Below are 23,030 nucleotides of genomic sequence, written 5' to 3' on the forward strand. Positions count from 1 at the left end.
AATGTTTTCCAGTTAGTAAAATGCTCAACCTAATTTTATAAAAAATAATAGTCTATCTATCAATCTGTCTATCTAGCTATCTATCAGTTCACAATTATCAGGTGAGTGTGTATGTGTGCTTTAACAAAGTGAAAAGTTCTGGTTTCATAAGCTGTAATTTCGTTTTTCATAAATTCATGCAATCTCAAGTCAATTGAGCTGTTGCTCTTTAAATAAGGCTGACTAGCCCATAGAAACACAATAAGCAGAATGGCAATTTAGATGAATGGATTATACAAATAGGTGGGGATTGGCGGAAGTTGTCTGTAATTGGTCCATTACAATTAGTTTACATAATAATTATTCTATTGTTCACTGTGTGTTTTTCTTAATGAATTACATTTATTTTAAAGTCTTTCGTGTACATATTCTGGTGTAAATTATTATTATTAATAATTAATTATCAGGACAAACGCTGAAACAGCGTAACCTCACGTGATGACTATTACTTTTCTCAGCGCTGCTAAAATGGACCAATCACAGTCGATTGTAATTTAAGAGTAATTTAATAGAATTCGCAGCAGATGATTTTTATTTATAAATCAGGTATTAATCGTAAGAAGATAACAGATTTAAACGATTATACTCTTACCAGCACAAATATTTAAAGTAACACAAACACCTTTCTGAGATTTGAATGCGAATCAATGGAGGATTGTGTTGGTGAGCCGTTTAGCGCCCTCTACAGTTAATAACCGTTCATGCCTCAAAGAAAGAAACCGTTGAAGACAGAAACACAATAGCATCCGCGAAGAGCCTGATGCCGCGGTGATTCCGCCTCTTTCTCCGCTTACAACATGGATTTCAACGTGAGGAAATTCGCTACAGATGCTGGGATATTCTTTTCACGAGCCGTTCAGGTAAAAACGAGCCTTGTCTGGATAAATACGAGTTTAAACGCGGCAGTCGGAGTGCTGGTGACAGTTGATGTGTAACTCGTGACACACGCATCTGCGTTTAGCTAACATACACAAAACACCAAACCGAGATTCACAGATAAAATCACTAATCCACTTTGAGCCCAATTAAATCTTGTTTCGAATATAATTAATGTGACTAATGTAGTGTATGTTATAAAACAGTAATTAAATAGTAATATTGATTAGTCGAACATGAGTCGTATTTAAATATAACGTTATCACGATACCGTTAAGTTACTGTTTTCAGTGTTCGTTAAATAAATCGCGTAACGTTAATTTAATTTAAAAATAAATGTAATTGGAATCGGTTACAGTTACTGTGAAGAAAAATGTGTAATTAAATAAAATAAAATAATTAAATTAATAAAAAATAATAATTTGGATAAGACTGACTGTAGTAGTAATTTACTGTGTAAGATTTACATATTTGAAAACGATTAACAATTGTACAACAGCGTTTTAGTGCCACCTTGAAAACAAAATCTAAGATTATGAGATTAAAGTTGTAATATTTCGAGAATAAAGTCGAAATATTACTAGAATAAAGTCAAAATACGCCTACTTACGAGAAAGTCAAACTATTTTGTGAATAAAGTAGAAATATTACAAGAATAAAGTCGTAATATAACAAGAATAAAGTCGAAATGTTACAAGAATAAAGTCAAAATATAACAAGAATAAAGTCGAAATGTTACGAGAATAAAATCGAAATGTTACGACAATAAAATCGAAAAGTTTTGAGAATAAAATCGAAATATTACGAGAATACTGTCGAAAAATTATGAGAATACGGTTGAAATATTTTGGGAATAAAGTTAAAATACTACGAGATTAAAGTCTAATATATTTCAACTTAATTCTCGAAGTATTTCGACTTTCGACTTGAATCTCATAATCTTAGATTTTTGATTTCAACATGGCACTAAAACGCCGCTGTACAATTGAACACGTTGAAGAGTATTTTAAATATATTCAGTTACTTTATTAAATAGTTACACAACTTGTTACATTTTAAATAGGGTGACTTGTAAACTGCAAAATATTGCATTTTCAAAGTAGCCTTCCCAACACTGATTATTTTGAAGCGTTTCCTTTCAGGAGTGTGACAGGTTCTTGTTGATCTTGTTGCTTTTGTTCCAGTTTACAGAGGAGAAACTGGGACAGGCTGAGAAGACCGAGCTGGACGCTCACTTTGAGAATCTGCTGTCCAGAGCTGACTGCACCAAAAACTGGACGGAGAAAATCTACAGACAGACTGAAGTCGTGCTTCAGCCGAACCCTGGTGAGCAGACGCTGGTGACTCAGACACACCTGGTGTATAATATATCTGAGTCACGAGTCAGTTCAGAAACGTGTTTCATCTGAGGCACCTTGAACATGATCTGGAATAAATATCTTATTAATCAAAACATCAAATACTATGTATGATGATAAAAACATTATTGGAAGAAAAGTCTTGGAGCTGTAAGTCAGAAATTCTTTGTTGATCAAACAAAGTATTTTTTATTCATTTAATATTACATATTATGAATATATTTTATATATTATGAATAAAATATCATACTTAGTGCTGTCAAACTATTAATCGTGATTTATCGCATCCATGTTTTTGTGTACTGTGTATATTTATTATGTATATTTAAACACATGCATGTATATATTGAAGATTTTTTTTATATTTGCATACTAAATATATTTTTATATAATATAATTTATATGAATATAAATATATAAATGTAAATATTTTCTGTATGAGTGTGTCTTTATAATCACAGTACACACATATATTATGTACACAAAAACTTTAATCTTTTGTCAGTATTGTATATTATTAATGAAAGATTTAAGTCTAGACAGGGAACCAAAAATTAAAGCAAAGGTTAATAAATTTTAGGACTGACCAGTTTGGAAATGATCCCTAATAAAACAAATTGAAATGTGTGTGTTTTTATGTATATATGTGTACACACACTCACACACACAATGTATATATATATTTATATATATGACAAAATGTCCTCTAAATAAAGACTTCGAAATTTATTTATGTGTCCAAGTAGGGCTAGGTAGACCAAAGTAGACCAAAATGCTGAAGTACGTAATTTTTTGAAACACAAAACTCATTTTCATCGTGTTTTCTTCCTTTAGTATGACAAAAGTGTCACATCTTGCTTGCTATTGTCCAGTTGTTTATGATGTTGCTGTATCTGTCCGTCTGTGCTCCAGGTGCTCGCATTGAAGAGTTCCTGTATGAAAAGCTCGACCGGAAGGTTCCCCCGCGGCCCACTAATGGAGAGATCTTAGGACAGTTCATGCTGGAAGCCGCCAAAGAGTTTGGAGCAGAAACCCCGTACGGTAAGAATCTAAAACTTCCCAAACTTATTTTTTTATCAGTCCTTTAAAATTCTTTGCAAACCTCAACACTGCATTGCATGTGTGTGCAAGAGTAAACGCTTGATTTATTTAGTCTGTAAGAATAAAATGAGCTGAACTCCTGGGTCGAGGACAAATCCATTCATTTGGTTTTCACATGATGCTCTTAATCTAATTCAATCCCCTGCTGTATCATTACGAGCCACTGTCTTTGTCTGTGATTCTAAAGCTTCTTTTGCAGATATAATGTGGAAACACGATTGTGATGTTGAAGTTTTCAGTGTGATTGGATTGATTTTGCAGTCTCTGATGGTTTTTCCCCGCAGGCTGTGTGGAAGCAGCCAAACCAATAAATCTCAGTGCATTTTCCTGTCTGTTCCCCATCGGACTGATCGATAGTGTCAGAGGTCACAGCAGTCTGTGATGTCATTTCCTGGCCAGCATTCTCCCACAGAGATTTTCCCTTTATAACCTTCAGTAGAAGTTTACATGATAATTAAATAGACCTAACTGTGAGTAATTTTTATCAATATTAGTAAACCTGATTCTTAGAAACTATAGTATTGGAGCTCTGCTTCAGGTTTTAAACCAGACAGAAGGATGCATTTGATACTTTCTTAGCTATTAGAAAGTCATTCTAGAAAACACATTTGTCAAAGCAGTGATTTGTGAGCAGTCTTTTGCGATCAAAACGAGACCTGTGACCTGTTTTTGAGTTCCAGTTCAGTTTTGATCGAGTTGTGCACAGCTGGGAAGAAAAAACATTGCTAAATGCAAATAAAACTGAATAAAAATGGATTATTAAAACATAAAAATGAAATTAACCATACAGTTGTGCAGAAAATAAATACACTTATTTAGAAAATTTTTAATTAGTTTTCTTTTTTTTCTGTGTTCATTTTAATAGTAACGTTTTAGTAATTTTGTAGCGTGTTTTTTGTCTTTTTAAAAAATATGGCATACATTTTATATATATATATATATATATATATATATATATATATATATATATATATATATATATATATATATGAATATCTATTATTTTTCAGTTAGTGTATTTTATTTCATGCAATGGAAATATTTTTTATGGTTTTAGTTGTTATCTATAATAACTTTATCCACATACAGTATATTCAGATATACAACAATATATACTATTTACATCAGACCTCAAAAGCTTGATTGTTAACTATATTATATTTTCAAAAAGCTCTAATCTGCTTAATGCAACTATAAGCTATGAAGATATTATGACATTCTAATAATTTTCATGATTTTATTTTAAAGCTGCTTTGAAACAGTTTGTATTGCAAAAAGTGCTATACAAATAAATATTTACTCTAGAACATGAAATATGGTTTGGCATAGATTATATTAGTAAACATCTATGAATAAGTTAATATATATGAACTCCAGTGCTGAGTTTTTTTATTTTTTATTTATCTCCTGAATGATAAATGCTTCTATTGCAGTGTTTGGTTGCCATTTGAAACACAGATAATAGATCCATAGAGTGAAGAGAGAACTGTGTGCTGTCTGTTCTCAAACTAAAGTGCACTTAGTGGTTTTAAATGGCTCATTAATGTCCTGTGACTGACCACATGCTTTTAGGATGGGCTGTAGTGTTAGTCAGTGGACATACATGGTTTATCTCTGCAAGTACAAGACTGATGCAGCCTCTCGAAAGGATAGAAAATAGGGGTGTAACGGTTCACAAAATTCACGGTTCGGTTCGATACGATACACTGATGTCACGGTTCGGTTCGGTTCGATACGTTTTAGATACAGCAAAATGTAAAAACATCTCAACTTTTCAGAATGCCGCAAGCGCACCGCGGGTCATGTGACAAGAACCAACCAATCAGCTTCATCCTTTGCCGTAACAAGGTTGAGAGCTCAGCCAAGATGAAGGAACAGCTGATCATAGTTGTATATGGATTGCAATTTTGAAATAAATTTAGTAGCAGAGCTACTGCAAGCGATTTTTAGAGCTGCAAATCCATTTATCCTTCGCTGAAATTTCCCCGTCTCATGGAGAGAGCACGTCATTGTTGCTTAGCAAAGACAGACGCCTCATGAGCGCTTCTGCCCGAGCGCTTTGGAAAGGAGGAGAAAGACGCGCTTAGCGTTTTCCACGCGTTTTTAGGCACGATATGTGAACGGCCCCTAAGGCGCTCGCTCACTCAGTACGCGCTGAAGGCTCGTTGCAAAATGTCGAATGCATTTAACAGACCAGAAATATAAGATCCTAAAATAACCAACAGGTCTGGTGTTTGGGTTGGATTCCCTGTAAGCTATAGTTTCTAAATGCTGCAGGGATAGTTTGCTGCGTGCATGTTTCTCCTTTTTTTCGTCTTTTCCCAGATAGTACTGACGCATATATCCCAGATATTCCCGCTGGTGTTTTTTTTTTTTTTTTTTTTTTTTTTTGTATTCCCGCTGGTGTACCCTGTCATGTTGCAGATGCGACATACCGTTGTTTATTTATCCACCACTCTCTTGCCATCACCATTATAGCTTAAAGGGAATCCAAAGTGCACCCAAACACCAGACCTGTTGGTTATTGAAGGATCTTCTCATTTCTAGTCTGTTAAACGCATTGGCTATTTTGCAACGAGCCTTCAGCGCGTACTGAGTGAGCGAGCCCCTGCTGAGTAGCCTAACATAAACATATAAGATGGTGTTTTTTTCTTCTTCGGGAGTGTCAGGGGCGTTGCCTGTTACGTTGTTTGGGTTATTGGGCTACCTTGTTGAACGCATATCATTATATTTCTATCTCTCTCTTTTTTTTTTTTTTTTCCCAAATATAATTAATTACTCCAACGAACCGTTCGGTATACATAATGCGTACCGCGTACCGAACCGAAAGCGTCGTACCGAACGGTTCAATACGAATACGCGAATACGTAATCGTTACACCCCTAATAGAAAACCTTGAAGTGTCTATTTGTAAAATGAACGGATGGAGTTTTTGTGGATTCATTTTTGACTGCATTTGTTGTTGGCCATAAATTCTGTTATAATTTTCACATAAATACATTTAATGGTCTACTGATGTGCTTTGAAACACGCCGCGTTGTTCTGGGTGTTGTTGACGTCATTTCAACTGAAACATATTAAGCAGTCCTGCCCACTTTTTAAAATAGCCAATAGCCTTTTGTTTCTACATTATATTATGTTACAGTTTTTACCAGAGCTGTTGACCTCAGTAAATCCACATATAACAGTCAAAATCTCATATTGATATAAAATATAGCATCTGTGTAGAAAGTTTGATGAGAAGCTGAAGTGCAGTGTGATGTCATTAAAATCACTGACCCATATTGGAGGAAGTGAGATCCCAGTATCAAGTATCAAGCCGATCTCAGATTCTTGACAGAATTATGTAGTTCTGCACAGGCCCCTCCCACGACCGTTGATTGACAGTGGCGTCAGGCTTTGGTTTTTATCACAGACCCTCCCTGAATGAGCTGTCATGAGTCCACCATTGGTTTATAAATGCAGTCTACCTAAATGCATCAATGTTCACGTTTGTTCAGCTTCATCTACAGAAGAAAAGAGTATACGTTTTTTTTTTTTAAGGAATCTTTGCAAATCGTCTTTTCTAATAACGTGCTAGTTAGCAAGTTTCACATGCGGCTAAAGTTTAGCGCTTCTCAGAGAGGGGGCGGGGCGAGCTGAGCTCATTAACATTTGAAGCGACATGCAAGGAAACGAGTCGCTGTGAACAGACCTGTATGTGACAGGATAATACAGTGTTGCTTTACACTACCACTGAGAAGTTTTTATCCAATGTATGTTAGACATTTCAGAGTCAGACCCTAAAAAATCATATCAACTTGTGGAAATCTGACAACAACTGTATCATAAGTGTTGTTTATTTTGCTCAAATAGTATTTAAAAAAAGCTTATATCTCAGGTTAGACCAGCCAGTGCGAAATATCCCAATAAATTGTCTAGCTTACAGTATCGCAGTATCGTATCACCAGATTCTTTCAATACACAGCTCTTCTGGATCATGTTATTGATATTTTTGAACTGATGATTTTTTACAGATCAGCAGAATTCTTTTCAAGATGTATTATTTAATGCACTTAATTTACATTGATCTGTGTTGGAAATGAAATGGATTTTGTGGGAATGAAGTAGTTGTGCCCACACTGTGGGTTTGACTTGTGACTGGTCTGTGGTAGGAAGCACCCTGATCAAAGTGGGCGACTGTCAGAGGAGACTGGGCGGTGCTGAGAGAGAGTTTCTGCAGACCTCATCCATCAGCTTCCTCACACCCCTGCGCAACTTCCTGGAGGGCGACTGGAGGACCATTTCTGTGAGTTTTGAGTCTTGTACCAACAGATTTGATTTAACTTGATGCTGATGTAATGAAAAATGTTGTCGTCCTCGCAGAGAGAGCGTAAACTTCTGGAGAATCTGCGCTTGGATCTGGACGCTTGTAAAGCGCGACTCAAGAAGGCCAAAGCGGCGGAGACCAAAGCTGCTGTAAGATCTTCTTCTCTTTTCTCTGGGGATCCGAATCATTAGGGATTTAGCATTTCTGATTTTGGTTCAGATTAAAGTTTTCTTAAAGGAATAGTTCAGCCAGAGTTCAGTGTTTGTAAGAAACAAATCAATCAAAATGTTTATTTACTAAACATTGATGTTTTTATCAGCTGTTTGGACTCTAATTCTGATGGCACCCATTCACTGGAGAAGTTTGTCAATCTGCAAAACAATCAAATACTTGAAAGTCGATTTTCTTGAAGACTCCCTTCTTATTATATGTATTTTATTAGATTATCATCTTCTGTCCTGCAGAATGCAAACATTTCCAAACTGTAATTGGATTTTGGTATTCTGGAAAAAGGTAACTAGTTGTGAATAATAACTGGTTCTGGATTCTCAAGCCTCTCATTCCTTATTGTCACTCTTTGGTGACATCACTCGATGTGGGTCTCTTCCTCATGTTTGTTGTGAAGTGGTTGTGAATATTGAGTGATTTCTCATCTGCTGATCGAGCACTAACTGTGTGTTTCTGCTTTAACCTTCACAGTGTGAGGGAGAAGTGAGTATCGCAGTGCGTTTCCTCTTATGCACGTTATGCTGCTTTTTTAATATATTTTTTTACTTACAGTGACATAAAGTCCTTTCAGTTTTATTCCTCATTTTTCATGAGCTCTACTAAGATCTTCTCTGGAATGATATGATACTTCTATCTGAGTGAACCTTTAGAATATAGATTTCCAGAATGCATTTTATATATATATATATATATATATATATATATATATATATATATATATATATATATATATAATGTTTTTTTTATTATGATTTTTTTATGTCTCCTAAAAAGTAGGGGGAATGATTTCTAAATTTTCAATTTCCTCATTTATAAAGGTTGTTATGCCCTTCATTTTAAAAATGTATTTTATTACAAAAAATATTAGTGTTCTTGCTATATAAAATTCACTTTATTGCAACAAGTCAAATGTGCAAGTGTCGTACACAATTTTACATAGCTACTGCTTATGCTTGTTTTGTATTTTTGAGTTTATTTTTGTTGGCTTTTAAACATGCCAGTGTTATTTTATTATTATTTAAATAGCTTTATAGTATATTTTTTTGTCTTAATTTTTATTAATTTAATTTAATTTTAAGTTTTAGCAATTGTATGTGCTTTTTTCTTTTGTATTAGCTTTTTTAATATTTCATATTTAGCTTTCATTATTTTATTTATTTTTTGTTTAACACTTAAGCTTATTTCAGTTACGTAGCTATCAAGGCAACATTTCTCCATTTTATTTTATTTAATTAAATTTTATTTTATTTTATTAAATAATTTTATTTATTTATTTAAGTTGTCAATAAAATGCAACTATAAACTACTGATTTTTGCTGTGAGCATTAGCCGAGTTTCAGCCCCTGTTGAAAATCAGTTACGTTTGAGGATTAATTTCAGTTATGATGCTGTCTGAGATAGTTATGTCTAAACATTTGACATCGAGGGTTTGGTTCAGAGAAATGAATCAAACCTTCCTCTGTCAAGAGTGAAAGCTGATGCTCCAGTTATTCTGTCAGCGTCCTCTAGTGGCTAATCTATGAACAGAAAGTGTAGCATCTCTTCCATCATATCATAATCCACACCCACTCAGATTGTTTTGGGTTTCATTCATGCAACAGAATTTAAACATAATGCACTTAAAGATGAATTTTTTCAGTTGCAAAATCTTTATTTCATCATTCAGCATGATCAAAGATCAGATTTTTTTTCATTATTTTCGCTTCATTAAAGATTAGCCAAACATCATCTAAACTTGAATACATTATTTGATTTATGATTTTTTTTTAGCTGTAGTTCGGATGCATGAAAGCTTTTAGAAGAGAATCCATATTTCAATAATTGTAGTTTTTAGTTTCTCCCAATGCCGAGCAGTTATCATGCTATAGTCCAGTGCAGCGGATGAAGACGGAGCCAGTTAGTCTCTTTAAGTGTGTTCCTGTCTGTTTCAGGCTGTTCCAGACTTTCAAGAGACAAGACCACGTAATTATGTGCTGTCTGCCAGTGCATCTGCGGTAAGAACATCCCACCTGTCCTCCACACAAGCACATATAACATTTCCAGGATTAATATTCATGAGAGACACAATCTGTCATTCATTATTCTGACACGCTGTTGAAAAATCACATTGTTATCCTTCATTCTGTGAGGGATGTGATTTTACCAATGATACAGATATGGAAACTTATTTCCAAGACAGAATAAAGAAAAAAAGAAAAAGAAAATAAAAACAAAGTCAGCATTGTGAGAGAAAAAGTCACAAACACCTTTATCATTTTTTATTGTTCCGTAATAGAAACAAAAAAACAGAATTGCGAGATGTAAACTCAGAATTCTAAGAAAAAAGTCATTAACCCGATAGTACGAGTTTATAACTTACATTTGCTAGATTCTACGAAAAAAAAGTCACAATGAGCTTTTTAGTTTGTTTATTCCCTGGCAGAAATATCCTTCCATAACTTTGCTCTTGTACATGCTTCATCCTCATGCATGAAGAATGTAAATGAGCAACCTAATACTTCCTTTATAACAAAACTAATCACACATTATTTACATGTTTACTTTCATCATTTATAGTTTGGTCCTTGGAGATGTCACTATTCTGAATCATATTAACAATCACACTTAGTTCCTTTGTGTTCTGCTCTAATCAAACACATCTTGAGTTTAACTCTTCTTGTCGTTGTAATGCTCTCTGTGCTTTTATCTTGTCTTGTCTTTCTGTTTGTGTCTCTCTTCCGATCAGCTCTGGAATGAGGAGCTTGATAAAGTAAGTGTGATGTGACCGATATATACTGTACATTGATGTTTATATATATTCTCTAGTAATGTTTAGTTACTGTCTTCTGGTTTGGTTGTCATTAATTGTCAGGTTTAGCACGTTATACATGTCGCTTAAGTGCAGGATTATTGCCAACTAAAGCTAAAATAAAAACTGAAACTAAAAACATAAAAAACTTTTTGTTACTTGAAAAAACAAATGTGAACTGAAATAAAAGAAAAACACGTAAGTATATTATTTATTTATTTTTGTATTTTTTCAGCTAGTTACCAAGAGATAATTTCTTATTTTCTCAACATAGTTTACTAAACTAAAACTAAGACTGAAATGAAATCAACATGAATTATAGACTAATAAAATATAATTATGGACTAATTTAAACTAATAAAAATTTTAGAAACACAACAAAATTGCTATAATTTTAACTACAATGCTAATAAAAAAAACTATAGAAATTATACAAAAATAACAATGCTCATCTGATGGGGAAATTTTCTTTTAATCTAAATTTGATTTTGGACGAATATCATGGAGTGAGAATATTTTTTTTGCATGAAATAAATTCAGTAAATGAAAAATATTTTAACTCTATTTAGCATTTTTCTTAATAATGACAAAAACATTGAGAATATTACTGTTAATTGAGAATACAAGAGAAAATAAAAATTCAGTCATATAAAATAATGTAATATAAGATATATTTATTATTTCCTTCTAATTTTTCCTATTTGTCTTTGGATAGAATCCTCAGAATCAGTTTTCTGGGTCCAGTTGTATAAAATAATTTTTCAACCCATCTCATTTTTTCTTTAAAACTACTCATAAAAACAGGTATTTAAAATATACATCAGTCTAGTTTCAATCTGAAAAGCATGATTGACTTTACTTACTGCAAATTAGTTAGACTCGTTCTTAAGAGAGTCATACAGTGTTCATGCAACTCTAGATGCAGATGAATCGTATGCCGGTGTCAATTCTGGATTTGTTTGCTCTGTCATGTGCAGGCGGAGCATGAATTGCGTGTTGCTCAGACGGAGTTTGACAGACAGGCTGAGGTCACCAGACTCCTCCTGGAGGGCATCAGCAGCACACATGTGAGTCGCATTAACACACAGAAGCGTGTGTTTGAATAATATATCTTTATGTAAACAAGCCACTTCAAACTGATAACGCTCATTGTTAGGATGGGCTTTCATAAAAATATTTCAATATGCATGCTTTGAAGTACATAGAAAAGCATTTCAAAACATTGTTCACAATCATTGTTCAAAAGACCCTGTGTATATATCTATTATCCTCATGCATGCAAACAAATGAAGTGCACCCTGTGTTTGCACAGCATGCTGGGTGCTATAAAGTGACAGGACGTCTTTTCTGTCTGCGCAGGTGAATCATCTGCGCTGCCTGTGTGAGTTTGTGGAAGCGCAGGCGATGTATTACAGCCAGTGTCACAAATACATGCTGGAGCTGCAGAGAGAGCTGGGCAGGTGCTTATGCATCAGATTTCATTTATTGTGCAAAATGAGATTTGGCTTACTGGATCATTTTTCCAAAATAAAAATAGAGCTTTAAATGGTAACACTTTACAGTAGGGTCTCACAGTTAATGCATTATCTAACATGAGCAATATATGAAGAGTTATCTGTTTAAAAATGTTTTTTTAAATAAACTCTTCATATTTCTTCCAGTTCATTTTTGTCAAAAAAAGTGGTTGTTCATTCAGGTTAGCTCATAGTGCATTACCTGATTGGAAAGATGTATTAAACTAAATTATGGAATTAACAAACTAGAATTAATAAATGATGGACTGTGAAAGTATTATTCTTTGTTAGTTCATGTTGACTAATATAGTTAAATAATGTGAACAAATAGAACCTTATTGTAAAGTGTTGGCTATTAAATTAAAGATTTCTTTAAGAGGAAAACTTAAGAGTGGAAATATGACTTGGTGCTCCATAAAGGATTAGTTTGCTAAAAAATGACAATTTGATGAGAAATGTACTCACCCGCAGTCAATCCAAGATGTAGATGAGAAGAAATGTAGCATTGCATCGGTGTCTCATCAATGGATGCTCTTCAGTGAATGGGTGCCGTCAGAATGAGAGTCCAAACAGCTGATAAAAACATCATAAGTAATCTACAGCATTCCAGTCTGGACTCTCATTCTGACGGCACCCATTCACTGCAGAGAGATCCATTACTGAGCAAGTGATGCAATCCAAATCTGACGGTGAAACAAACTCGGCTACGTCTCAGATGGCTTGAGAGTGAGCACATATCCATCCAATATAAATTTTTCAATATTTGATTTGTAGATCATGACATCACAGTCATTCTTATAAACACCTGTTTTACTTTTCCCATCCGTCTGCTCACAGCTGCAGTGGAGACATGTGAGTTTCGAGTTCGTCGTCTTGTTAGTGTTCAAACTAGTCGGCAGAGCCCTTATCAGTCTCCTCTCTTTCAGAAGATGCCCCGACTCTTTGGATGTGAATTGCCTCCCTGACAGAAGCCCCACGGACCCGTCTGCCTTCCTGCCGCTGAACTCTTCGTCTCCGCTGGAAAGAGACGCTCTGCAGATTGAAGAAGTTCAGCCGCCAGCCAGTGGCACACGCAAGGCCAAAGTGCTGTATGACTACGACGCTGCAGACTCCATTGAGCTCTCGCTGCGGGCCGATGAGGTGAGCAGATGTTTGATGGAAGAGAGATGGTCTGGTATGGGTCTGATGAGGTGTTAGGGGCTCTGAAAAATATTATTGCACAATATCCAAGCCTACATTTTATGATCCAGTCAAATTGTGATGGATAAAATTAAGTCCCATCCTAAATTATTTCTTACGGAATAATCTGTTTCTCTTGAAAACTCCACATTTAATTAAAATTAAAATTATTGTTTATTATATATCTTATGTACAAACATTATATATATATATATATATATATATATATATATATATATATATATATATATATATATATATATATATATATATATATATATATATATATATATATATATATATAATGGGTGATTTATATTGAAAATTCTAATATATTTACAATGAGTTTTCTGGAAATGTAAAATTAAAAATTGTGAAAATAGTGAGGAACATTGAGGAAAATATACCAAGATATATTTTTTTATGTTGATTTTTTATGTGTTTTGGTTGTGGCATTAAACATTTTAAATATATTTGACTATAGTTTGGTTGAAGTGTTTAATTTTCAAAAAGTTTTTTCTGAATATTTAAAATGTTTGTTATAAAATAAATTATTTACTTAATTTAGCCCTTTTTTTGATCCAAACAAATTGTGATGAATATAATAAAGCCCTTACCTAATATTTTGTTTCACTTGAAAAATTCGAATTAATATTAATGTTTATCATGTCACACATAATGTTTCATGACGATTTCATGCATATAATAAGTTAATTTAGGCCAGTTTATTTTATTTATAAATATTTTTATAAAAATGGTTGATGTTTTGAATATTCGTATATTTTGTATATTAATAAAAAAAACAATTAGGGTGATTTTTGATGCATTTTGCTTTAGATATGTTAAAATATTTTGGTATATTTGAATAAGGTTGAATATTTAACCCTTTTCCAATAATAAGCATTTATTTACTTCATCAAAGCCAACTTTTCATGATCCTTGAATAAAATTAAGTCCCGCCATGAATTATTTCTCACTGAATATTCATTCTAACTTGAAAATACCACATTAATTTTAATGTTCATCATATGTCACTTTAATGTTAAAATTAAATGAATTGTGAATTGTTTTTCATAATGATTTAAAGCATTATAGTTGGCTTGTTTAAATTTCTCTTCAGTAAAATTGGGTGATACCTTGAATATTGAAGTATATTGACTGATTTTGCTGGCAATGTGGAATTAAACATCGTAAATATAGTGGTGAACAGTTATGTAAACATTTACAAACTAGATTTTTAAGCTGTTTTGGTTCATGGATGTTTTGAATATATTTGGCTACAGAGAAAGATAGGTTCAACTGATGATTGCTCTTAAGCCATTTCATTTGAATATTATTGAATATTTAGACAGTTTGCTATATGTGTTTGCTTGAAAAGCATCCTAAAGACTCTAACTGAATTAATTACACTTATCTGATTGGACGGTCAGCTCATCACCGTGTACACAGTGCCTGGAATCGACTCTGATTGGCTGATTGGAGAGCGAGGAAACCAGAAGGGGAGGGTGCCTGTTACCTATCTGGAGCTGTTGAGCTAGAGAGGCGAGACACACACACACACACACACACACAGGATCATAGAAACTTACGAGATCAACCCATGCATACATCTCTTAACCGAAAATCTAACTATTGTGTGTTTACATGCATGTCAATGGGGCTTCATTTTTATTTTTTATTTTAATATTTAAGAAGCCTCTGCCATTTTTTCTTTTATTTTGGAGGAGTGATATCACTTGGTAATATTAAAATCCACCGCTTCCTAATACTAAACATTAAACCCTTATAAATGAATGAATAATGCATTATAATTCATAGAACGTCACATTTTTTGAAATCACTAAATCACACAAATACTCACCAGTGCAAAACGAACTTCAGAAATGCCTGAAACATCCACTCATTATGATCACATGTATGTATGTGGCTGTTTTCTTCACTAAAAACTGTCCTGTTGTCACTCATAATGACTTTCCTGCCTTCAGTATACAATTAACCATCTTGATTCAGCTTGTCCTGAGAGCTGAAGACTAATATCAGCTCACTATTAAATGTTCAAAGGTCTAAGCACTAGCATATTTGCACTGTTTGGTGACTTTGCTTTCTAGCAGACCTCCGTAAGCCTAAATGAAACACGGCCTTAACTGCATCTCATGCGGACAGATGTAACAAATGTAATGAACCACAGCTAATAACGTCTGCAATAGTGACCATGTGATCGAGATCAGAATATGAATGTTGATCTCCAGCCTCAAAGTCTTCATAAAGCTCGTCTTTCTTGCATGAAGAACTTGACAGTGCAATAATACCTGCTCATGCTCAGAAAAAGTACAGATGCTCTGCTTTAAGTGCCACTTGAGTTAGAATTATTTTAAATCTCCTTTAATTAGACAATCATATGCAGTATCTCCATCTTAATGCCCAGTTTGAACTGATTTACAGAGTTTTACTGTAACTATTATTGTTTTGAAATGTGCTGTCGCCAAACTATATTGTTCTTTTAAAGGAATCATTCACCCAGAAATGAAGATTTGCACATAATGTCCTCACTTTCGGGCCAATGTAGATGAGTTTCTTCATCAGATTTGGAGAAATGTAGCATTGCATCAGTGTCTCATCAATGGATGCTCTGCAGTGAATGGGTGCCGTCAGAATGAGAGTCCAAACAGCTGATAAAAACATCACAATAATCCACAAATAGTCCATCAGTAGATGTCTCGTGAAGCCAAAAGCTGCCTGTTTGTAAGAAACAAATACATCAAGACATTTTTTTACTTTAAATCATTGCTTCCTGTCAAAATATGAGTTAATATAGTCTATAATAACGCTTCCATCTCTCGTATGACAGTGCATCTATGTATTAGGCTGTTTTGGACTGTAAACGGTCTTTGATCTGGGCAGATTTCTCTCCTGATTCAGATCAGAGCACTTTTTATTATTATTAAGCAAAAATATATAAGTCTTATTGGATTTGTTTCTTTTGAACACACAGCTTTTGTCTTCTCAAGACATTAACTGATGGACTGGAGAGTGATGTGGATTATTGTGATGTATTTATCAGCTGTTTGGACTCTCATTCTGACGGCACCCATTCACTGCAAAGCTTTGATGACACTGATGCAATGCTACATTCCTTCAAATCTGATCTGAAGAAACAAACTCATCTAGATCTCGGAAGTTTTTAGCAAATTTTCATTCTGCCTGAACTATTTCTTTAGTCTCATCTACTGATTTAAATGCGTTTTGCTCTGTTTTATTTGTTACTTAATAATAGTAATAACAATAATACATTTTTAAACATCATTTCTGATACGCCAGTTTGCTCGATGTAAGCCATACTTGATTTATTTATGCCATAATGAACTGCACTGCACAACCTGTATTGTATGACACCTATTAATATATTTATTGTTTATTTATTTTAAACTTTTTTAGGTTTAGAGTTGGGCTTCATAGCTTCATCTTTATTTATTATATTAGTGTCAAAGTGCAGCTAAACATTCTTTAGATATTTTGTTCAGTGTACAGTATTTAATGTTTTACTTTACTTTATTGTAAATCATTATGGGTTATGTAGAAATGAACCCATTTAAGCCAATGTGGTAATTTATTTTTTCTGAGAGGAAGCTCTTGCTGGTCATTTCTTTTTTTTTTTAGCTCTCTTTTGCTCTTCATTGTATTTAAAGGCGACTCTTCAAGCCATGTGGAGAGAATCAAGCTTAGTAATGTAATAAAAGCCATTTTATTGCTATATATTGTTTTCAAGGTCTTCACTGATCATTTAAAGACATGAAATAGTGTTGTCGTTTTTGGGTTACTTTTTATTCAGAGCAACATAAACACATTAGGTTTCACACAATAGTTCTTCTTATAAACATTTAAAGACTGTTCATCTAATTCAGTTTGTTCACAGTCATAGATGATAGTAGTTTTTACATAAAAATAGGTTTATTACCAGTGACAGAAAAATACAAACCATTGATGATTATCATCTGAAAGTACATACAGTATCATAGAACATGATGCAATAAATCAGGGGTGAACCTGTTTAAAACGTAAGACGTTAATGTTTGAATCTCACACTTTTTGAAAGTCCCTTTCAATGATTTTCAGTTCTGTCTGCTTTTCCAACATTTTTCACAGTCATATGTTTGAATGACGTTTCGACTGATATAGTTCCCATATAGTCTTCATAACTTTTACTACTATTTATCACATTTTAAAATAACAGTTAAGAAAAAGAAGTGATGGTGCACCTTCGGACAACATCTATAAAATTAGTATCTTCACAGCAATTGCACTAATGTTTAAAGGTTTGAGGTGAGTAAGATTACATTTTTTGATAGAAATTAATAATTTTATTTAGCTGGGATGCATTAAATTTTCCAGAAAAATATTGGGCAGCACAACTTGTTTTCAACATGGATAACAATCAGAAATGTTTGAGCACAAATCAGCATATTAGAATGATTTCTGAAGGACACTGAAGCCTGGAAATACAGCTTTGCATCACTGAAATAAATTACAATTGACTATATATTCAGATTGAAAACAGTTATTTAAGTTGTAATAATATTTAACAGTTTTTACAGATTTTTTTTGATTAAATAAATGCTTGGTTAGCATGAGAAAGTTTCTATGGACAGAGCACTGTGACTACATAAATAATCCAGCCCACAAAAATAAATATGCCGAACATCAAACTGAACATGACAAGCAGACGAGCCTTCTGGGATGTTTTCTCCGCTTCACGGATGTCGCCTCTGGTCAGCGCCGCACGGGTCTGTAAAGAGGTCAGAGGTCATCATTAATCAGTGTCAGTCTGATATTAGTATGCTGGTGTATTTGTTCTAATGCGCTGTGTTTCAGGTGCTCACTTCATACGAGTACATGACCGCGACGAGGCCGCTCATGAGGCAGCAGAAGATGGTCACCAGCAGAGACTCGACCAGGTAATCTTTAGGTAACGGAGGGTGCTCCTCTCCCAGCGGCGGACCGTTCATGTACTGAAATCAAGTGTTACACGTTAACATCCAAACAGCAAGAATAAAAAAACTGACTAGTCCTGAAGCTCCAGTGACCCTGCAATGCAAAACTAGTCATAAGGGTCAACTTTTGTGAAATTGAGATTTAGACATTATTTGAAAGCTGAATAAATTGTCATTCCATTGATGTGTGGTTTGTTAGGATATGACAATATTTGGCTGAGAAACAACTATTAAAAAAAGAGGGCGCAGAAAAAAAAATCCAAATATTGAGAGAATCGGCTTTTAAAAATGTCTAAATGAAGTCATTAGCAATGCATATTAATAAACAAAAATGTTGATATATTTACAGTAGGACATTAGCTGATTCTAAGCAATTTTAATAAATGCAATTTGAGAATATTATTTATGTAAATAAAAAATAAAGTAGTAAATCAATTTTGACAAATACACTGCAAATAAAATGTTGCAAGTAAAGCTTTTGCAAAAGAAAGGTTTTGCAAGAAAATGCTATACATTCATTTCAATTCATTTCAAAATTTCTACGTTTAATTCAATGTTACTTGCCGTTTCTTTTAACGCATTGTGAAATTTGCTAGCTGTTTCTGAGCAAAAATAGTTTCTACCCCCTTTTTTACTCGATGCATATTATTCAGCAAGTTCATGTCTGCTACACTGCTACAAGTATTAAACTGTTTGCAAAATCTTTAACTGAAGGTGCTTTGTACTCTTTATCTCCCCCCGTAGTAGAGGCTGACATTTTTTGGGGGAATCCCACGGGATTGGAATCACATGATTGGAACGGGACTGGAAAAAATGTCAGCGGTAGTAGATGGGACCGGGAATCATAATAACACTATGATACCCAACTGTACACACAGATATACCGTTTTGTATATTAAATAATTAATACTTAATTCTAGTTGCTCTTTCTGCTCTCCTCCTGTTTGCTTTGGTGTGTCTGGTTAAGTGAATGACGTGCTCCACACCGTAACAGCTGCTAATGCACCAAGTTGAATTGCCAATTCCAACCACCAATAATATAAGAGAAGAAGAAGGCTTTGCCATGCACTTTATAGCCGCGAAAATCATAATCAGAATGAAGTCAGACGTTGCACAAAAGCAGTCTTGAGTCTCTGAGGTATATTTATAGCAAAAGCCAACAATACATTGTATGGGTCAAAATTATAGATTTTTCTTTTATGCCAAAAATCATTCGGATATTACTTAAGTAAAGATCATTTTCCATGAAGATCTTTAGTAAATTTCCTACCGTAAATATATCAAAACTTAATTTTGGTATTAGTAATCTGCATTGCTAAGAACTTCATTTGGACAACTTTAAAGATGATTTTCTTAATATTGAGATTTTTTGGATCCTCAGATTCCAGATTTTCAAATAGTTGCATCTCAGACAAATACTGTCCGATCCTAACAAACCACATCGATGGAAATATTATACATTTTAGCTTTCAGTTTGAAATACTTGCTACTTAAGACTTGGTTTTGTGGTCCAGGGTCACATATATTATATAATTATATGTGTGTGTGTGTGTGTGTGTGTGTGTTTGCATGGATGATTTGAAATTTAGTGTGTGTACAATACACACTGTGCATTGTTTAAGCTGATTTCAGATCAATAAAATAAAAAAATAAAAACTACACTTTAGGGTGGGCATGCTAAAGTGGGCATGCTGTGATCTATACTGTGTATATATATATTTTTTACTATAACTCAGATTCAGGCCAAAAAAAAAAAAACAGCATGGAGTGGAAGGCAATGGGAGTCATTCTTCTGGGTTTGGGACAGGACGGGATTTCCTACCAGTTTTTTTCGTAGGATTGGGATGGGAGACTCCCGTGTCACCCTCTACACTGTAGAACCGGGTCTGAATCAGTTACTACCCAGAACTGAAATGTTTCTGCTTGAGACTTTGATTTAATCAGTGTCAGAGGTGAAGTGGGATCTTACTATAGTGTAGGACGGGTAAGTGGACGACGGGAGGAAGGAGGGCTGGTAGAAAGCTCCAGGTAGATTGGCTCCGGGCTGACAGGCGATGACGGGCTGGTTGGGGTACTGTGGGTACATGACGTAGACAGCTTTGGGGTCCGGTGGGCTGTATGGAGGAGGGTTGGCCGGGACGCTGCTGGTCGAGGCGTCTCCTCCAGCGGGGCTCGTGTACGGTGGGTGCAGGGTGTGGGTGCTGTCCGTGTCGAATGCTGGGTTTAGGGTGCGGTTGCTGTCCGTGTCGTATGCATGATGGGATGTTTGGATGCTGTCAGTGTCATTCAGTGGTCCAGCGGTGAGGATGCTGACCGAGTCGTATGCAGGAACGCTGGGTAATGTCGTGGCTTCTCTTTGTCTGGAGGAATCATGAGCCTCCTGGAGGCCGGGAGGCCCTGGATGAGTTCGGTCATCAGGGATGTTCGGAGGAGCGGCTGATGAACGGGACAGAGAGATGGAAGGTTAAGGGTACTGTTATTTTTAATTTTTATTAAAAAGTTTGGGGTCGGCAAGATTTTTTAAGAATTTTAGAATTTTTTTCTTCTGTTCACCAAAGATGCATTTATTTTCATGAAACAAAATACATTTACCATTCAAAATAAGTTTTCTGTGTGATCATATTGTAAAATGTAATTTATTTCTGTAAGACGCAGCTCTATTTTCAGCATCATTACTGTCACTTTTGATTAATTTGGTGCATTCTTGATAAATAAAAGTTAGTAATAATAATAAAAATATTATCTTACTGATCTCAAACTTCATTTAATTGGAGAACAGTTCTGACTCCAGTAATTTTACAATTACTGGAGTCAGATCCATTTATTTAAAACAATATTCAAATCTTTATTATTTTTACTGTTTAATAAAACGTTTTATAATGTATAATAGTTTTTCATGGACACGCTCAATTATCATTACTTAAAAAATCTATATTTTAATTACTTAAAATCGAAACCCTAATTTTTTAAACTTGTAATAACATAAACATTAGCTGAAATAAATATTAAGTTTTATTATAAATGTTCACATTTTTTTAAAATCAGTTTGATGCATCCTTAGTTGATAAAAGTATTTATTTCTTAAAAATAAAAAATCCACCCAAAACTTTTTTCAAATGTCAAATTCTGACTTATACCAGGATCATGAGTTTGAGTGATTTCTTTGGTAATTGCATAAGAATACTTTGGCTGAGGCTGTTATTTTTTTTTGCATTTTTGTTTTTGTTGCTACACACATCACAGTAATATTCCACCTGAGAGTTATTCGAAACTCACTCTCCATTCGGAAACTCAGCTCGGGAAGAAACCTTCACCTGCACAACAGCCCATCAATTATTCACTCATGATATTCAAGACCCTTTAACGCTCAGAAAAGGACATTTTAAAGAGGTTTCTCATTCTCAGCTTAACTGACACACTTTAGAAATAACAAACACTCATAAACATGCAATTCTCTTACTAGAGAAGCAGAGATGTTATGAATTTCTTTTTTTATTTTTAATTTAAGTGTGCACTGAATATTATAAATAGCTAATCTAAAACCGATTTCTTTTAAAAGAGACATAATGAACCATTTCACAAGCTGTAATCTTAGTGAGAGCAGTATTTATTCGTTTTTTTTGTAGATTTAAAATATTTTTGCTGTTTAATAAAGTGTTTTTTTTTACTTCATAGCTGTTTTGCATAAAGACATGGTCAAACCAGGGTTAATATTGTTAACAAACTAAATTTCACTAACAATTTCATAATTTGAAATAAAACATGGGTTAACTGAATTATTACTTTTTTTTAATACTTGTTTTGTTCAGATATTATCCAAGGCAACATTTCTGTTTAGTTTGTTGAAGTACTAAAAGAACTAAGAAATGTCAACTAATTAATAAAAATGAATAAATGTAGACATTAAAAAAACGAATTAAAATGACAAAAACAACTATTTTTAAGTAAAATTGAAGTGAAAACAGAAAATACGAAACTTAATATAATTTACAATATTTAAAAAGACTATAATAGTATATCAATGATACTAAAATAACAGTGGCTCAAACAAAAGCAGCTCTCGTTTCATATCTGCTGTTTTCATTTTAGTCTTCTTTCAGTCTTCCTGTTTGTGTGTTTTATAAACGGATGCGTTTAAACAATAGCTAAATTCTTGGCTGTTTTCCAGCCTCGCCACCGCTCTGACGTGACGATAAACAGAAGTTTTTCATGAGTTTGTGCATGAATGATGAAGGCCGGTCTTTACCTGAGTCCATCAGGGATGGTCAGAGATCATCAGGATGCAGAAAAATCCTGAGAAATATCCAGCGGGAGTGTGTCGACGTTCAGGATCAGATGTGTGTGTGTGTGTGTGTGTGAAATGGCTGTGGCTTGTGTGATCTCTTTCTCTCGCTGAACAGTATCATGTTTGTTTAATAATTGACGACTGAGTCCGTGTGCGTGCGTTTATGAGTGTCCTTGTGAACATACAGGCACGTGTTGGTCTGTTATTGTAAACAAACGTGCCATGCATAAAGTAATTTAATTTAACAATAATAAAAATGTAAGTTATGTTTTCATTTAGAGGTAGGGTTATATAAGGGCCATTCTATAGAATTGGTGCAAACTGCTCTCCCACAACCAAAGAACATCTTTAAAAAGCATTTTAAG

At 34.1% G+C, this 23,030-nt stretch overlaps 2 protein-coding genes across 6 annotated transcripts; one reads left to right on the plus strand and one right to left on the minus strand.

Moving 5' to 3' along the window:
• The first annotated feature begins 740 nt into the window (after positions 1-740).
• On the plus strand, positions 741-17,143 carry sh3glb2a (SH3-domain GRB2-like endophilin B2a). Of its 5 annotated transcripts, none has more exons than XM_052564039.1 (12): positions 741-899; positions 2,100-2,241; positions 3,186-3,314; positions 7,529-7,662; positions 7,740-7,832; positions 9,843-9,905; positions 10,637-10,660; positions 11,677-11,766; positions 12,059-12,159; positions 13,051-13,065; positions 13,140-13,353; positions 14,823-17,143. In XM_052564039.1, exons 1-12 carry the CDS (start codon positions 837-839, stop codon positions 14,928-14,930), a joined length of 1,176 nt encoding a protein of 391 aa, XP_052419999.1. In that variant the 5' UTR covers positions 741-836; the 3' UTR covers positions 14,931-17,143. The 5 variants fall into 5 exon arrangements, with proteins under 5 accessions (XP_052419999.1, XP_052420000.1, XP_052420001.1 ...); XM_052564040.1 differs by having other exon boundaries at positions 13,143-13,353; XM_052564041.1 differs by lacking the exon at positions 13,051-13,065.
• Positions 17,144-17,202: 59 nt separating this feature from the next.
• On the minus strand, positions 17,203-22,786 carry LOC127963941 (proline rich transmembrane protein 1B-like). The gene is made up of 4 exons (XM_052564044.1): positions 22,627-22,786; positions 20,350-20,816; positions 18,270-18,398; positions 17,203-18,175 (listed from the first exon to the last, which is right to left on the minus strand). Exons 1-4 carry the CDS (start codon positions 22,634-22,636, stop codon positions 18,029-18,031), a joined length of 753 nt encoding a protein of 250 aa, XP_052420004.1. The 5' UTR covers positions 22,637-22,786; the 3' UTR covers positions 17,203-18,028.
• Positions 22,787-23,030: the final 244 nt, after the last annotated feature.

The sequence above is a fragment of the Carassius gibelio genome, chromosome B8 (assembly GCF_023724105.1).
Source record: "Carassius gibelio isolate Cgi1373 ecotype wild population from Czech Republic chromosome B8, carGib1.2-hapl.c, whole genome shotgun sequence".
NCBI classification, from domain to species: Eukaryota; Metazoa; Chordata; class Actinopteri; order Cypriniformes; family Cyprinidae; genus Carassius; species Carassius gibelio.

What these genes read in the sequence shown, in the direction of transcription:
- sh3glb2a (XM_052564039.1), top strand. Translation starts at nt 837, where the DNA reads ATGGATTTCAACGTGAGGAAATTCGCTACAGATGCTGGGATATTCTTT. An exon ending in TGGAGCAGAAACCCCGTACG is followed by an intron (nt 3,315 to 7,528) that starts GTAAGAATCTAA and finishes GGTCTGTGGTAG; the next exon opens with GAAGCACCCTGATCAAAGTG. An exon ending in GCGACTGGAGGACCATTTCT is followed by an intron (nt 7,663 to 7,739) that starts GTGAGTTTTGAG and finishes TCGTCCTCGCAG; the next exon opens with AGAGAGCGTAAACTTCTGGA.
- LOC127963941 (XM_052564044.1), bottom strand. An exon ending in CTTACCCGTCCTACACTATA is followed by an intron (nt 18,399 to 20,349) that starts GTAAGATCCCAC and finishes ACTTGATTTCAG; the next exon opens with TACATGAACGGTCCGCCGCT. An exon ending in CGGTCATGTACTCGTATGAA is followed by an intron (nt 18,176 to 18,269) that starts GTGAGCACCTGA and finishes ACCTCTTTACAG; the next exon opens with ACCCGTGCGGCGCTGACCAG.